The 19,344-nt window shown below is 41.8% G+C and overlaps 1 protein-coding gene across 1 annotated transcript; it reads left to right on the plus strand.

Moving 5' to 3' along the window:
* The first annotated feature begins 638 nt into the window (after nucleotides 1–638).
* Nucleotides 639–1,725, plus strand: LOC107778110 (protein MKS1-like). Its single transcript, XM_016598309.2, has one exon. It carries the CDS (start codon nucleotides 798–800, stop codon nucleotides 1,473–1,475), a length of 678 nt encoding a protein of 225 aa, XP_016453795.1. The 5' UTR covers nucleotides 639–797; the 3' UTR covers nucleotides 1,476–1,725.
* The last annotated feature ends 17,619 nt before the right edge of the window (nucleotides 1,726–19,344 follow it).

Here is a 19,344-nt window from a genome sequence, read left to right on the forward strand (position 1 = left end):
ATTTAGAAACTAGTTCATTTTAGTTCCAATTTTACTAATGACATGATTTATTGTAGGCCGCGTAAAATTCAAAACCAATAGTTTGATACTCCATATGTCTAAACGTATATGACACATTTTCCTTTTGGTCACTTTCAAAAAATCAGTCCTTTTATATTTAAAAATAATTTAATTTTAAAATACATCTTACTCTTATAGAGATAATTTATAACCACATAAACATTTATGGTTAGATCTCAAGTTTAAAAAAAAAACAAAAAAAAAATCTTTTTTCTTAACTTTTGTGTTAAGTCAAATAATACCACATAAGTACTAAGTTACTAGTAGTACGTTTTATATCTTTTTCTATCTTTGTATTAAATCAAATACAATTAAATAAATAATAACATGGAAAATTATGCTAATAAAGGAAAAACATTTAAATACTAATTTGAGATATAACGAAGAATATACTCTCTTATTTCATTTTATTTCATATTAATCCATTCCAGAAAAATAAAACATTTTTATATTTGAAAAATGTGTCTAATTTAACTAAATGTGCCGAAGTAGTAATTAGCACATGTGAAAATTAAGAATAGTGCAATTTATGCCAGTTTGAGTTGTTGAGCACTGAAAATTATTTCTATTTAAGAAATTAGTCTTTTGGACCAGCTAAAAGAAATGGAATATTCAAAGCTTTTTGCTTAGCTCTTTCCTTCCATTTTCCCAATTACATCAAACACTTTACCCTTTTCGCAGGTTAACACTCGTATCATTACACATCCACAAATAATCAATCTTCCCTCCTCCGTCAAATGGACTTTCCACCACCGGATTTTTTCGCCGGCGGCGGCGACGGAAGGCCATCTCCGACGAGGAGAGGAGAACTACAAGGTCCTCGTCCTACTCCTCTTAAAGTCAACAAAGATTCCTACAAGATCAAGAAACCACCAGTTGCTCCTCCGCCGCATCCTCTGCCTCATACCGCTGCCTTAGCTCCGTCGACGAGCCAGAACCCGCAAACGGTGATAATCTACGCGGTTTCACCGAAAGTGTACCACACGACCGTTAGTGACTTCATGAGTGTTGTACAAAGACTTACTGGATCTTCAACTTCCTCCATGGAACCCTCCACCTCCGGCGCCAGCTCCGGCGATGGGAACTTATCGCCGGCGGCGAAGTTGGCTTCGATAGAAAAAGCGAGTAGTCCTTCTGCTTCTGTTCCTCCGGCTTCTGCTGCTTCTGATTCGTTGGATATTTTGGATATAATTGGGAATTCGAGTGTAGAAATGAGTCATCAGATCCCGGGGATATTGTCGCCGGCGCCGTCAACATTACCGCCCGTATCCCCGCCGGGACTCTTTTCGCCGATACCGGCCGATCCTTTCATGATGATGATGTTAAGTCCAAGTCCGTCAACGTTGTTTTCTGCTCCATTGATTTCTCCTTCGCCAAATGCGTCTGATCTATTCCATCCATTCTTTGACTTTTAGGTAGACTTTTCTTTCTTCTTTTTCTTTTTTATTTTACTTATTTTTGAAAAATTACTTTTTAGCTTCTTTTTTTTCTTCCTTTTTTTTTTTTTTTTATAAAGTTCCTTCTTATTTTCATTAGGTAGTCTATGATGAGGTTAAGTTATTTGTTTGCACATTAAGCACATTGTTGTTTGTACGATAATGTATTTTGCCACATTAGTGGGATTCAATGACAATTGTATCATAGTTGAATTTCCTTTTAGTTTCACATTCTAGCTTTCTATGATTCTATCAGGAACTAGCTCATTTAGCAAATACAAAAAAGTTATTTGTATTATATTATCTTATCATTTTAGCTAGCTTTCTCTTTTTTTCTCACATTGTACTACCTTTCTAATTCTTACTCCCTTCGTTTTAAATTAGATGATGTAGTTTCTTTTTTAGTTTGTTCCAAAATAAATGACTTATTTTTAAATTTATAAATAATTCAACTTTAAACTGTATGACTCAAAATCTGACCACCATAGTTGACCCAGCTAGGATCCCGCATAAGTGGCGGTATGGCAAGGGGCATCACGACCTAATACGGTACGAACACCTACAATATACCTTGAATAGGAAACAACACTCGAGCAACAAGAAAAAAGGTTGTAGCGGGGCAAAGGGAGAAAAGAAGATAGTAAAGGTCCCAAAACTATATATATGAAGTGATTCTCAAAGGAAAGGGGGCCTTTTCGTTTTCTCTCTCTATATTCTCTCCTTGTATTTTTCTTCTAAAAAGGATGTAAAATCGTTGACCTCTTGGGCATCATGAAAGAGGAAATAACAAAGATGAATGAAGATTGTTCGCTCTTATCTCATTTTATTCATTATTTTTCGATTTATTTCCAGATCTGGGGTTTACTATGCTTGACTAAGATTAACCTCATCATTATTATCAATTGTTTTAATAAAAAAGGTTGACATCTTTTGGTCAAACAATTTGGCGCCATCTGTAGGGACTTCTTAGTGAAATTTCCTAGTCTCTTCCAGATCAAAAAGCGGAAACATGATCACCCACCAAAAAGAGCGGTAAGTAAACCTCACGTGCTAATCTAGATCATGATGCTATATGCAAGCAGAAGTTACAACCAACATCTTCCCCTGTACATCGAGCGGTCCATGAATCAGCTAAGGTAAGCGCAACCCACGCAGGGCAAAAGCACAAAATAGAAGGAGAAAGAGAGCTCAATACGGCCACTGAATTTAGAAACCACCGCCCCATCAACCATTGAAACACCAGGCAAAACAAGCAACGCTATAGAACCACCCTCATTCCCCGACTCATCGGATCGGGGTAAGGAAAATATCATTTTGACTCACCTTCTGTTGTTTTCTCAAACAGGAACACAAGCGCCGTGCGGGCAAGCGAGCAAAGAAACATCTCAACTGGATAATGGGAAACTACTACAAAACGACCGAAATATCGCCCACCTGACAGTTCAACTTCTAGAAAATGACGCCCCTTAAGCTGTACTCTCTCCCCCTCACCTAGGAGTTGCCCCAATATGGTTTTCCCGGGGACGCAAGGACCGAGTCGACAAGGGGGACATCCCCAAGTTCAAAGTATAATTCATCGTCCCGCCCACTAATGACATCTCCAGACCGGAAAGCGAAAAGATTAGATAAGGAAACTCCAATATGTGCACAAAACGAACGTGAGCAAAATAGCAACGTTTCATACTATCTGACATTACATGCTCCGATGCGCACAAAATCAAGCGAACTAGGACTCACCTAGGAAGCACAGAGGTTGAGCAAAACTGGGACTCCCCCAGAGGATACCCGACTCTCCAAAAAACTAGGACTTCCCAAGAGGATACCCGACTCTACAAAAAACTGGGACTCCCCTAGAGGATACCTGACTCTCCAAAAAACTAGGACTAACGACAGGTTAATATTTCGGCAAAAGTTTGAAATAATACCCTTAAGGCCAAGGGCCATCGCCAAATAGAAGAGTTTGACCTTGATCGAACAACGACGGGTTAATATTTCGACGAAAGTTCAAAATAATACACTTAAGGCCAAGGGCCATTTCCAAAGAGAAGAGTTCGACCTTGATCGAATAATCACGGGTTAATATTTCGACGAAAGTTCGAAATAACACCCTTAAGGCCAATGGCCATCGCCAAAGAAAAAGTATTTGTCACGACCCAAACTGGAGGGCCATGACTAGCACCCGACCATACTTGCCGAGCACCAACGTACATTTTATCTAACTTTTTTTTTATTATCTTTTAGGGTTGACGAGATCAATATAAATGGTAGACATGGATCATGGACAACCAACAATAAAATATGATGGCATGAACATACATAGCAGGGGATGACCAAACAATCAAGAAATTACATATAAGGTACGAGCTACCACGCTACCATGAAAGACTATACAACAAAAACCAGTCGACAAGGCATACCAAACTATACATGAGTCGACACTTGTCTATGAGCCTCTATAGGAACATAAGTACTGCAACATAGCCGGAACAGGGCCCGACATACCCATAATATCTACAACAAAAATGTATACCAAGACCACGGCAAGTCCAGAGAAGGGATCTCGCCAATCACCGCTGAACTGGACAGCCTACTGTGGTGGGGGAGCTGCACCTGCCTGTCTATCAGGATCTGCAGCACGACATGCAGCGTCCACAAATAAAAGGACGTCAGTACGAATAAAGTACTGAGTATGTAAGGCAGGGAACCATAAATACGAATAGTAATGTAAGCAGGGATAGAGAATATACAACCTGGAATATCTGAGTACCTCTGAGGGCTACTAACATGAAATGCATGATACATATATATGTATACATAAACTTTCAAAACATACGCCTCTGGGGGCATCATCATCATCATATCGTACCCAGCCATAATAGGCTCGGTAAAAACGCACTCGGCCATCATAAGGCTCGGTAGAATCGTACCCGGCCACGTGGAGCTCGGTAAAACCCAACTGATCAGTGGTTGCACAATATGTGCCGTACCCGGCCGACTATAGCGCGGCTCGGTAGAGTAAAATAGATACATATATATAATGCATGCTCGACTCATGGAATCACATTCTAAACCTTTCGGAGTGACGTAAGGTCGGTATCCTCTGTACATGTTATTAGGACCAACTCTTCATTACGAACTTTATAAGAATCAGGAAGTACCAACAACATTGATAACATAAGAATAAGAGTAGAGTATCTTTGGAAGCTCGTTCATTACATTATGTACAATCGGAGTCGTGCAAAAGAAGAAAAGGGATAGCCTCACATACCTTGTATATACTGCCCCAATCACAAGCTATGCAATTGTCACAACTCCTTAGTCTACAATAAGAGAAACGATACTATCGTTATCATTTAAGCGTCATAACTATTATGTATCGACCACAACCTATTTTACGTTGAAACGGACAGCACCTCCCCTATATATATGACTTCACACCATTCAAAAAAATCACCAAACAACCCAAAAAACATCAATAATAAACATATTGAACCTCCCAAAACAGTCCACGCACAACCTAATTACATCATACATACGACGACCACCGTAGTCGTGTCAAACTACCCGTAAATGTTATGAATAACTATTAGCCCACAACCCTACATATATATGGTGTTTCTCCAAACCCTTCCACATCCAAAAATCCACAAAATAGTAGTAAAACACGCAGCCCAATAGCAACACAAAACAGTCCACAAAACAGACCGCTACAAGTGAATAACTCGAACTCACGGCTTCCGATCACCATCCCGTGAGTTCTTACATGTATAGAACGGATTACCATGAATTCACAACAGAGAAAAATGTATGAAAGATGGTAGTAACTTACCTTACTTGTTGGATAACTCAGCCCTTCCCTTGGTTCTTCAAACTCTAGGTTTTACCTTCAAATAGAACTTGAAAGAGAGGGAAAATCGATTAGGGTTTGTGTGGGATTTTTGGGGAGGAGTTGCAGGGGTTAACTTTGGTTTTGATGGTCTGAAATATGGATGAAATAACTGAGTTCATAACCCCTTAAAAGTTCTCTCTTGGCCGACTTAGGTCTTTTAATTTTGTCCTATCATTTTGGCAAGTAGGTGATGCACCTACTTGTCATCTACCAATCTGCGCAGGCTTGCGAAAATATGAATATCTCTATACTCCGAGATTGTATTGAAAAAAGGTTTATTGCGTTGGAAACTAGACTTATAGATATTTAATTTGGTGGGTATATCACCCCGTAATTCCTTGTAAATTAGGAGAAAAGCTTAGAAACATTTAACCTAATGTTTAAGTAAAATTATGAACCTAAGTTGCGACAACGTTTGTCGACTTTTGTTTCATAACTCGTTTGACTTCAAGACTTATGATACAGATATTATATGATTAAAATACCTTAATACATGACCTCTTGAGTGTATTAATAACCTCTAGGTTTACCTGAAAATACGAGTTACCACATCCTTGATTCGTTTAACTTCTAATACTTGTTAATCACCCTTATACACCCTTGTATCACTTAAGACCAATAGGATTAACTTCTTATCATCTCAAATGTAATTCCTTCTTGGATTTATGTTAACTAATATATGACATGAACTAACGCGTGTGGATATGGGTTGTAACACCCTTCCCCCCTTAGGAACATTTATCCTCGAATGTAAGGGTTCATGGGGAGTTTAAATCATCGTGGATTCCGGCCAAGTTTCTCCTATAAATAGAGGACAAACTTGCAAGCGGTTAACTCAACGTATGGCCTTACAGGAGTATTCAAAGCATTATGGACATGTACATTATCTGCATATCGCCATTTTGTATTAAGGAAGAGTATTCTCAAGTTATTGCTTACCTCATAGAGCCATTTCACCTTCCAATGTATCATGTGTTCCACCAGCATCCTTGTTATCTTCATTCTGGAATAGGTACGGGTATTTAGACTTCATCTCCTTTTCTACTTCCCATGTTATTTCTTCCATATTCTTGTTCCTCCACAATACTTTGATGGAAGCTACATCTTTTGTTCTCAGCTTACGGACCTGTCGATCTAATATAGCCACGGGCACTTCTTCATATGATAGGTCCTCTGTAACCTGTACATCTTTGATAGGGAAGACTCGAGAAGGGTCTCCAATATATTTCCTCAACATAGATACATGGAATACCGGGTGGACAAATTTCAATTCGGATGGCAATTCTAACTCATAAGCAACCTGTCCAATCCGTCGAAGAATTTTATACAGCCCGATATACCTTGGACTCAGCTTACCTTTCTTCCCAAAATGCATAATACCCTTCATTAGTGAGATCCTCAGGAAAACCCAATCACCAACCTCAAACTCCAGATCACGACGTCGGACATCAAAATAAGATTTTTGCCTGCTTTGTGCCGTCCTCAATCGTTCCTGTATCACTTTCACCTTCTCAATAGCTTGGTGAATCAAATCTGGCCCATATAATTCTGTTTCACCGACTTCGAACCATCCCACTGGTGATCTACATCTTCTCCCTTATAGTGCCTCGTATGGGGCCATTTTAATACTAGAATGGTAGCTATTATTGTAGGCGAATTCTATGAGTGGAAGATGGTCATCCCAATTTCCCTTAAAATCTAGAACACATGCTCGTAGCATATCTTCCAGTGTCTGAATGGTACGTTCAGCCTGTTCGTCAGTCTGCGGATGAAATGCAGTGCTGAGATTCACTTGTGTGCCTAAACCCTTCTGAAAAGACCTCCAAAAGTTAGATGTAAATTGAGGTCCTCGGTCTGATATAATAGATACCGACACACCATGAAGCCTAACAATATCATTGATATACAACTTCGCATAATCTTCAGTCGTGTAAGTTGTCTTAACTAGCAAAAAATGGGCACATTTTGTAAGTCGATCAATTATCACCCAGATGTAGTCAAACTTATGATAAGAGCGAGGTAATCCAATAATGAAGTCCATATTAATCACCTCCCATTTCCAGGTCGGAATCTCTATATTCTGAAGCAATCCACCTGGTTTCTGATGTTCTATCTTTACTTGTTGATAATTGGGACATTGGGCTACAAATTCTGCAATAGACTTCTTCATGTTATCCCACCAATACTGCTCCTTGACATCATGATACATCTTTGTCGAGCCGGGATGGATGGAATATCGGGATTGATGAATCTCATTCATAATCTTCTCTCGCAACCCTGTCACATTAGGCACACACAATCGGCTCTGGTATCTCAGTGCCCCATCTTTTCCGATCCCAAAAGCCATACTTTTACACTGTTGAATGCTTTCTCTTAATCGTACTAAGATAGGATCGTCATATTGCCGTGCTTTTACCTCGGCTACCAAAGATGATTTTGATGTATTCTGTACAGTAACACCTCCGTCATCAGAGTCTAACAATCTGATTCTCATATTGGCTAGCTGATGAAGCTCTTTAGTCAACCCCCATCTACCTGCCTCAATATGTACTAAGCTTCCCATTGATTTACGGCTGAGAGCGTCTGCCACAACATTGGCTTTACCGAGATGATATAATATCTCGACGTCGTAGTCTTTCAGTAATTCAAGCCACCTACGCTGCCTCAAATTCAACTCTTTCTGCTTGAAGATGTATTGTAAACTCTTGTGATCTGTGTAGATGTCAACATGGACGCCGTATAAGTAGTGCCGCCATATGTTCAAAGCATATATTACTGCAGCCAATTCCAAATCATGGGTTGGATAATTCTTTTCATGCTTCTTCAATTGTCTTGATGCATAAGCAATCACCTTCCCACGCTGCATCAATACGCACCCCAAACCTATACCTGGGGCATCACAATATACCATATAACCTTTTGTTCCTTCAGGGAGAGTGAGCACTGGTGCGGATGTCAATCGATTCTTCAGCTCCTGAAAACTACCTTCACAAGTGTCAGACCACTGGAACTTGGTAGCTCTCTGTGTTAATTTAGTCAATGGTGATGATATAGAGGAAAACCCTTCTACAAACCGCCTATAATATCCTGCTAGCCCTAGGAAGTTGCGGACTTCTGATTGTGTTGTAGGTCTCGGCCAATTCTTTACTGCATCGATATTCTAAGTGTCGACACTAATACCCTCGTCAGATATCACATGGCCAAGGAATGCTACTGAGTTCAGCCAAAATTCACATTTGGAGAGCTTAGCATATAACTTACGATCCTGAAGCGTCTGTAATACTATCCGCAAGTGGCCCGCATGTTCCGCCTCCGAACGAGAATATACTAGAATGTCATCAATGAATACAATCACGAACACATTAAGATAGGGCCTAAATATAGTATTCATGAGATCCATAAAAGTTGCTGGGGCATTTGTTAGCCCGAACGACATCACCAAGAACTCAAAGTGCCCGTATCTTGTCCGAAAGGCCATCTTTGGAATATCATTTTCCTTAACCCTCACCTGATGATACCCTGAACGTAAATCAATCTTGGAGAAATACTTGGCACCCTGGAGTTGGTCAAACAGGTCATCAATTCTTGGAAGTGGATACTTGTTCTTTATAGTAAACTTATTCAACTGTCGATAGTCGATACACATCCGTAACGACCCGTATTTCTTCCTCATGAATAGGACTGGTGCACCCCAAGGTGAAGTGCTAGGTCTAATGAAGCCCTTATCCAGCAAGTCCTTCAACTGCACCTTCAACTCTCGCAATTCTGCCGGGGCCATTCTGTATGGAGGAATAGAGATCGGTTGAGTGTCAAGCAACACATCAATGCTAAACTCAATCTCCCTTTCAGGAGGAAGGCCTGGGAGTTCATCTGGGAAAACATCTGGGAATTCGTTGACCACGGGGATTGATTGTAAAGTTGGCGGTTTCGCCTCCGCATCCCTAACACGAACGAAATGATAAATGTAACCTTTTGAGATCATTTTCCTTGCCTTAAGATAGGAAATAAACCTACCTTTTGGTGTAGAAATATTCCCTTTCCATTCAATGATGGGTTCACCAGGAAATTGAAACCTAACCATCTTCGTACAACAGTCAACATTTGCATAGCATGAGGCCAACCAGTCCATTCCTATTATCACATCAAAATCAACCATTTCTAACTCAAATAAATTTGCCGAGGTTTGACGACTACAAATTATCACAGTGCAACCTCTATATACCCTTCTAGCAATCACAGAATCTCCTATCGGAGTAGATACCACAAGGGGTTTACTTATCAATTCAGGTTCAATGCCAAACTTATTAGCCACAAAGGGTGTAACATATGATAATGTAGATCCCGGATCAGTCAGCGCATATACATCATAAGAAAACACAGATAATATATCGGTAACAACATCTGGAGACGACTCGAGATCCTGTCGACCTACTAGAGCATATGTTCGATTTTGACCACCACTCAAACTCGGCACTGCACCTCTACCTCTACCATGACCTGTCGACTGCTGAAAACCCCGTGCTGGAGGTCGAACTGATGAGTAAGAAGCAGACACAGATCCAGTCGGCTGAGCTTGAGCCATACCATCACCTCCCCTATTAGGACAATCCTGCATCATATGGCCAGACTGTCCTCAAGAATAACATGCATCAGAACCTCGACGGCATAGTCCAAAGTGGGCATTGCCGCACTAATCACAACGTGGTGTTGTGGGTCTCGTCTGACTAGTATCCCTGTGATGTTGCGAGCCTGATGCCTGCGAACTCTGACCTAGACCAGAATGGGTAAATCGATCATATCGAGGACTCCAAAACTGTGGAGGAGCACTAGCTACAGGTGGCGCCGAACTCCTCGAAGACCGGGGCTTGACGCTGCCTCTGAAGTCATTAGAATAGCTTGCAAATCTCGCCCTCTTATGCTGGCCCCTATCCTGCTCCCTATCTGCCCTCTACTGCGCTTACGATCCTCTAGGGTCTGGGAATAAGCCTGAATACGGGAAATATCCATGCCCTCCACCAAGGAGGATGTCGTGCACTCATTTATCAGATGTGGTCCTAATCCGTTCACGAACAAATGCATCCTATCACTCATCTCGGCTACCATATGGGGAGCATACCTTGCTAAAGAATCGAACTGCATACTGTACTCTCGCACACTCATATTACCTTGTCTAAGGTTCAAGAACTTATCAGCTCTAGCTCGTCGTATCTCAACTGGCAAGTAGTGACGAAGAAAGGCCTTAGAAAATTCCTTCCACACAGATGGAGGAGTGTTCGGACCCCTAGATCTCTCCCAACTATCATACCAGAGAACCACTAAATCCCGTAGCCGATAAGAAGCCAACTCTACTGCCTCTGTATCACTAACATGCATAACCCGCAATGTACGATGAACTCGGTCAATAAAAGTCTGCGGGTCCTCCTTGGGGTCTGATCCGGTAAACACTGGAGGGGCTAAATTAATAAAATCACGAACTCTCGTACTAACCGGTTTATCAGCAGCACCTGTATTCTGCCTCTGAGCCTGAGTAGCTACCAAGCTAGTCAATAACTGCAAAGCACTCCGCATATCCTGGTCTGTAGTGCCACACGGAGGAATTGGAGGTGCTGGGTGCCTCCTAATATCCTCTGGAAGAGACGTGGTAGATGAGGTATGAGACGACATCTCACTCTGAGCCTCACTTTAGCCTGCTCTGGCTTGGGGCACCTGACTGGTACCCTCTCCCGCAGTTGTATCAAGCCGTCTACTAATTGTTTGCTTCCTAGTCGAAGGCATCATTGAAAGAAAACAAGGTGAATATTAGAGACGAACATTTACGACTCAACTGTACGCAAGATCTAGATTCAGGAAGAATATAACAACCCTAGATGTCATGTAGTCTCCTGATTATAAATGTGGTGCGCTACACATCCATAATCAAGACTCTACTAGACACGACTCATAGACAATCCCTAGGACAGACTTGCTCTGATACCAAGTTTGTCATGACCCAAACTGGAGGGCCATGACTAGCACCCGACCATATTTGCCGAGCACCAACATACATTTTATCTAACTTTTTTTTTATTATCTTTAAGGGTTGACGAGATCAATATAAATGGTAGACATGGATCATAGACAACCAACAATTAAATATGATGGCATGAACATACATAGCAGGGGATGACCAGACAATCAAGAATACATATAAGGTACGAGCTACCACGCTACCATGAAAGACTATACAACAAAAACCGGCCGACAAGGCATACCAAACTATACATGAGTCGACACTTGTCTATGAGCCTCTATAGGAACATAAGTACTGCAACATAGCCAGAACAAGGCCCCAACATATCCATAATATCTACAACAAAAATGCATACCAAGACCACGACAAGTCTGGAGAAGGGATCTCGCCAATCACCGCAGAACTGGACAGCCTACTGTGGTGGGGGAGCTGCACCTGCCTGTCTATCAGGACCTGCAGCACGACATGCAGCGTCCACAAATAAAAAGACGTCAGTACGAATAAAGTACTGAGTATGTAAGGCAGGGAACCATAAATATGAACAGTAATGTAAGCAGGGATAGAGAATATACAACCTGGAACATCTGAGTACCTCTGAGGGCTACTGACATGAAATGCATGATACATATGTATGTATACATAAACTTTTAAAACATACGCCTCTGTGGGCATAGGCTTGGTAAAAATGTACCCGGCCATCATAAGGCTCGGTAGAATCGTACCCGGCCACGTGGAGCTCGGTAAAACCCAACTGATCAGTGGTTGCACAATATGTGCCGTACCCGGCCGACTATAGCGCGGCTCGGTAGAGTAAAATAGATACATATATATAATGCATGCTCGACTCATGGAATCACATTCTAAACCTTTCGGAGTGACGTAAGGTCGGTATCCTCTGTACACGTTATTAGGACCAACTCTTCATTACGAACCTTATAAGAATCAGGAAGTACCAACAACATTGATAACATAAGAATAAGAGAAGCAACATTAACATCAATCGTTCCATAAGAGGGAAAGCAATGTAAGTACTGCTAGCTTCTAAGAGTAGAGTATCTTTGGAAGCTCGTTCATTACATTATGTACAATCAGAGTCGTGCAAAAGAAGAAAAGGGATAGCCTCACATACCTTGTATATACTGCCCCAATCACAAGCTATGCAATTGTCACAACTCCTTAGTCTACAATAAGAGAAACGATACTATCGTTATCATTTAAGCGTCATAACTATTATGTATCAACCACAACCTATTTTACGTTGAAACGGACAGCACCTCCCCTATATATATGACTTCACACCATTCAAAACAATCACCAAAAAGCCCAAACAACATCAATAATAAACATATTGAGCCTCCCAAAACAGTCCACGCACAACCTAATTACATCATACATACGACGGCCACCGTAGTCGTGTCAAACGACCCGTAAATATTACAAACAACTATCAGCCCACAACCCTACATATATATGGTGTTTCTCCACACCCTTACACCTCCAAAACTCCACAAAATAGTAGTAAAATACGCATCCCAATAGCAACACAAAATAGTCCACAAAACAGTCCGCTACAAGTGAATAACTCGAACTCATGGCTTCCGATCACCATCCCGTGAGTTCTTACATGTATAGAACGAATTACCATGAATTCACAGCAGAGAAAATTGTATGAAAGATGTTAGTAACTTACCTTACTTGTTGGATAACTCAGCCCTTCCCTTGGTTCTTCAAACTCTAGGTTTTACCTTTAAATAAAACTTGAAAGAGAGGGAAAATCGATTAGGGTTTGTGTGGGATATTTGGGGAGGAGTTGCAGGGGTTAACTTTGGTTTTGAGGGTCTGAAATATGGATGAAATAACTGAGTTCATAACCCCTTAAAAGTCCTCTCTTGGCCGACTTAGGTCTTTTAATTTTGTCCTATCATTTTGGCAAGTAGGTGATGCACCAACTTGTCATCTACCAATCTGCGCAGGCTTGCAAAAATATGAATATCTCTATACTCCGAGATCGTATTGACAAACAGTTTATTGAGTTGAAAACTAGACTTATAGATCTTTAATTTGGTGGGTAGATCACCCCATAATTCCTTGTAAATTAGGAGAAAAGCTTAGAAACATTTAACCTAATGTTTAAGTAAAATTATGAACCTAAGTTGCGACAACTTTTGTCGACTTTTGTTTCATAACTCGTTTGACTTCAAGACTTATGATACGGATATTATATGATTCAAATACCTTAATACATGACCTCTTGAGTGTATTAATAGCCTCTAGGTTTACCTGAAAATACGAGTTACAACATCCTTGATTCGTTTAACTTCTAATACTTGTTAATCACCCTTATACACCCTTGTATCACTTAAGACCAATAAGATTAACTTCTTATAATCTCAAAGGTAATTCCTTCTTGGATTTATGTTAACTAATATATGGCATGAACTAACGCGTGTGGATATGGGTTGTCACAGTGTTCGACCATGATCGAATAATGACGGGTTAATATTTCGACAAAAGTTCGAAATAATACCCTTAAGGCCTAAGGCCATCACTAAAGAGATGTGTTCGACCTTGATCGAACAACGATTGGTTAATATTTCGACGAAAGTTCGAAATAATACCCTTAAGGCCAAGGGCCAGAGCCAAAGAAGAAGATTTCGACCTTGATCGAACAACGACGGGTTAATATTTCGACAAAAGTTCGAAATAATACCCTTAAGGCCAAGGGCCATCGCCAAAGAAGAAGAGTTCGACCTTGATCGAACAACGACGGGTTAATATTTCGACAAAAGTTCGAAATAATACCATTAAGGCTAAGGTCCATAGCCAAAGAAGAAGAGTTCTACCTTGATCGAACAACGACGGGTTAATATTTCGACAAAAGTTCGAAATACTACCCTTAAGGCCAAGGGCCGTCGCCAAAGAGAACAGTTCGCCCTTGATCGAACAACGATAGGTTAATATTTCGAAGAAAGTTTGAAATAATACTCTTAAGGCCAAGGGCAATCGCCAAAGAAGAAGAGTTTGATCTTGATCGAATAACTACGGGTTAATATTTCGACGAAAGATCGAAATAACACCCATAAGGCCGAGGGCCATCGCCAAAGAGAAGAGTTCGACCTTGATCGAACAATAATGGGTTAATATTTCAATGAAAGTTCGAAATAACACCCTTAATCCCGAGGGCCATCGCCAAAAAAAGAAGAGTTCAACCTTGATCGAGCAATGACGGATTAATATTTCGACGAAAGTTCGAAATAATACCCTTAAGGCCAAGGGCCGTCGCCAAAGAGAAGAGTTCGACCCTGATCGAACAACCACGAGTTAATATTTTGACAAAAGTTCGAAATAACACCCTTAAGGCCGATAGCCATCGCCAAAAGAAAAATGGCTTCGTCCGAACCAACAGTAGTTTGATCCGACACGGATGACCCAAGTCATAACTGGCTTCATCCGAAATAACGAATATGTTATAAAATCTCGTTTCGAATCAAGAGCGAATATGCTCAAGGCAATAAACCACTTGTTGACCTTGCCCGAATAGACAGTTCAACAACTCCATTCAGATTCGCACGACGAAGTCCAACTCAGTCCGGCTGAGAATAAATTCCTTGAAAATTAGAAATCAACCGTGCATAAATCCAAAATTTCATGCCAATACTTATGCAAAGGAAAAGGAAGGGAAGTGCAAAATACGTGCACCAATGAAAACTTCTTTTTATTTAAAGCAGTTGCATAAATAGTCACAAATTGCATACGGCTAAAAGCCGGGCAAGTCCAAAGAAAAAAAAGAAGAGCAACACAAAGACAACAAACAAAAAAAAACAGCATAAAGATAAACAATTCTTTCATCAGCATCATCACTGTCGTCCTTCTCACCACCGTCTCCAAGAAGTATCTCTTCATCATCAGCATCCTCGTCGGCCCCTGGCGTCGTAGGATCATATCCGCAGTTAACATGAGCCTCTAGTGCCTTTGCTCGTGCTTCTTCATATGCAACCTCAGAAAACATTGACCGCTTACCACAAAATCTTATATATGTCCCGCTGTGCCTCAACATGTACCCAGAGCTCATGTAGATGACGGGGAACGGCGGCGGAGGCAGATTCGACTTGGGACAACAATTGTGCCTTCTCGGTTTCAAGAGCAACGACCTAGTCCCCCAAAGTCGACGCTTCCCGGTTGATATCACCAATACGCTCTTCAAGCCTCGCCTCCCTAAGCGTCATCGTCGCCCTCTCAGATTCCTGCTCGGATTGAAGAACGTAGATAGTGTTCTTTAAAGCTGCCACCCTTGCTGAAGCCGATGCCCAAGCACTCTCAATATTCTCCAACCCGGAAACCTTTCTCTCCAGTTCATCTAACTTTCCCATCCATTCCGTACTCATCGCCTCGACCCTGATGGCATTATGATCCATCTCGGACTGCATCGACCGCACCTTTGCCTGAAGATGCTCGCACTCTGCGGCAACCCCTTTGCCCAACTCAAGTTCTTTGTCCTTTGCACAAAATTGCTCCTCGAGCATGCTGCTCCTGCGAATAGTCTGCATCAATTCTTGATCCCTCTTCTCTAGTTCCTCGCCAAGTGATCGATCACCAACATTCGTCTTCAGCCGCTCGTGCATCTCACGACACTTGTTGCGGTAGCGCCGGTCATTCTCCAACAACATCAGGAAAATCTTGGCCCGAGTGTCGGCCCTATGAGCACTCTCAATATCCACCATGTACGTCTGAGAAACGAAAAGATGGATTAAGGCCAGGTCGCCAAAAATGAAAAGAACATAAAAGAAAAGGGAAACTTACCCTCAAGCCCATAGCGGCCACTTCATGCATCAAATCAATATCACGAACATCCCGGAGAGCCTCGCTCTCGGCGGCAGAACACAAAAGGTCAAGTTGCGGCACTAGGTCCTCCGTCTCCCCCAGGAGGTTGATATCCGATGAGATTTCAAGTATACAGGACGGGCCTCCCTCATGAACCACCGAACGGGTAAGGCTCTCTTCAAACATCCTGACGTCATCAGGATCAAGATCAGACTCAGATTCGTAGTCATCGACCACGATGCCTTTCCCCTTTCTGCGGCTGAAGAAGAGGCACGACCCGGTCCAGAAGATGAAGGCCCGCGCAAAGTAACGACAGTGGCCTCGGGACCCCGACTCCCCATCGCAATAGTCTGTTGGTCACTTATAATGGCCGTGATCTCTGTCGATGGGTTTATCATGGTGACCGGATCCACCTCTGTAGACGGATTAGCATCATTCCCCGTCTCTGACTCCATTAAGGGGGTATCGACCTCTAAGCATATCACGGCTGATGGAGTCGTTTCGGACTCCACTCGTCATCTCTTTGACGGCCCCTCGCCATCTTCAGCAAGGGAAGGTTCCCCCGTTGGGCATATAGTAGAAGCTGGGGCCCCAGATTGAGGAACAGTTTATGCGCACACGGCAACAAACTCAGCTTGAGCAGCCCTTGCCGTAGGTCGAGCAGCAGGCCTCGAAATGGGCCGAGCAAAAGACGTCGGCTGACAAAATGCAAGTGGAGGAGCCCTTTCCCTTCGTACTCTACCTGCTAGTGATAGAAAGCCATATAAACAATAAAGCCAGATTGGAAAACGGAAAATAGAGACTGCGGAAAAACTACTTACCATTAAGGGGCTTATGCCCAAATTTCTCGTAGAAGGACGACCATACGGGAACTCCCGCCGTATGAGGAAGAATGGCGTTCACCCAGTCGTGGATGTCATCGACAAGCGCAGGGGGTAGTTTTGCAGCTACAAAAGTAAAAACAGTTCAATACCGCCTAAAAAGAAGCGATCGACTATCATTCTGACCGAAAATATAAAACTTACGTGCAAAGTTCCATCTCTCAGGGAATCCTGCAGGATCCGCCACGAGGTGCTCGGTCCGCACATAAAAATAATTCTCATAAAAGCGACGGTTGCCCCTGTCGTCCATTTTCACCACCAAGCTCTTCATCCCTCGATGGCGCATGTGGATCATCATGCCTCGAATGAGTTGATGGGCAAAGATATTGAGCTTGTGTCTCAAAGTGATCTCCCGACCAGCAAGTTCCGCGAACTTGAGCAGCATAAGGAACAATTTATTCAAGTACGGTGAAAGTTGAGCCAGACACACCTCGTAGAAACGGCAGAAATCTACCACCAAGGGGGGAGAGGAGGCGTATACTCGACGATGAAGGGGTAGGCATAAAACGCAGAATATCCTGGACGATCAAAATGAATAATATAGTCTCCCACCGCCGGCAGCATTTCAACATGATGAGGAATTCCCCATTTGGCCTTCAACTCCGCAATCCCCACCTCAGTCATAATAGAGGAGGCAGGTTCCAGCTCTTCTCCGGTTGGACTGTGAAAATCGTTCCACGACTTTCCAAGTCGAGGCAATATTTCGGCAACCTTCAGAACCCCCTCATCCTCTATCACTTCTACTCCTCCGGGAGCAGGAACATCACTTTTTGATGCCGGAGTTGCGGTAGGATTGTCAGCGGGGGAAGAGCTACTAGCCATATATATCGATTTAAGGGAATAGAAGGGTTAAGAAAAAGAAGAGACTGGGATGAAAACTTGCGGTTAGCCGGAGAGGATCGAAAATTTGGAATATCGAAAAAGAGGAAAGATTCACGAAACTCTTTCAACAAAGGCAAGAAAAGTGTGCTAGTCAAATGGTGTCTTTTTTCTATTTATAGAGACATAAATTCCCCAAGCGGGAAACCCTAGAGTCGCTAATCGAAACTGATAGGGACGAAACGGTTCAATCCCTAGGAAACATATGTCATAACGACAGTAGCCACGAACGACGCTTCGATTCCGAATGGTCACGACGGTCCAAAGGCATCGCTAGAGCGTCGTGCCGTTGTCTCGATCTAAAATCCATGCCCAAGGCATGAGCGATCAAATTTTTCCTATGGATTCAGAATCATAATCCGCCCACCGATGGACGACCCCGACGAGCGGAGGGACTAACTGTATGGGTCAAAATCTGACCACCGTAATCCACCCGGCTGGGATCCCGCCTAAGTGGAGGTATAGCAAGGGGCATCACGGCCTAATATGGTACGAGCACCTACAGTATACCTTGAATAGGAAACAACACTCGAGCAATAAGAAAAAAGGTTGCAGCGTAGAGGCAAAGGGGGAAAAGAAGATAGTAAGGGTCCCAGAACTATTTATAGGAAGGGATTCTCAAAGGAAAGGGGGGCCTTTTCATTTTCTCTCTCTATATTCTATCCTTCTATTTTTCTTCTAAAAAGGATGTAAAATCGATGACCTCTTGGGAATCATGAAAGAAGTAATAACAAAGATGAATGAAAATTGTTCGCTCTTATCTCATTTTATTCATCACTTTTCGATTCATTTCCAGATCTAGGGTTTACTATGCTTGACTAAGATTAACCTCATCATTATTATCAATTGTTTTAATCAAAAAGGTTTTGACATCTTTTGGTCAAACATAAACTCTCCATTTTACCTATTTTACTCTAATGAGAAGTTTTTATAACCATACAAATATTATGGCACCAAAAGCTTTTACCCCTTAAGCTTTTAAGACCACAAGTTTCAAAAGTCTTCTTCTTTTTTTTTAAACTCCATGCCGAGTTAAACTACCTCATCTAAATTGAAACAGATGGAGTATTTTGTATAGTATTGATGTGAATGAGCTAAGTTGGAATAACATGATTAGTGAGGAACCATACACTAAAGCCTAATAGGCTGCTCTAACTAAACCACCATCTTTTTGTATATTGATAAAACAAGTGAGTATTTATGCATTTAATTTTGACTTATTTGAAATTAAGGCATATTAATTATTAATTTTATAAATAATTTGAGATTGGAGAATTCTTAACGATAATTCTTGTCCTGCTTATGTACATATGTAATAGCCTACATAAATTAGGTGGTTGAACTCTAAATGATGGACACGCTTTAGGA

Source organism: Nicotiana tabacum, chromosome 11, assembly GCF_000715075.1.
Source record: "Nicotiana tabacum cultivar K326 chromosome 11, ASM71507v2, whole genome shotgun sequence".
In the NCBI taxonomy this organism is placed as follows: domain Eukaryota; kingdom Viridiplantae; phylum Streptophyta; class Magnoliopsida; order Solanales; family Solanaceae; genus Nicotiana; species Nicotiana tabacum.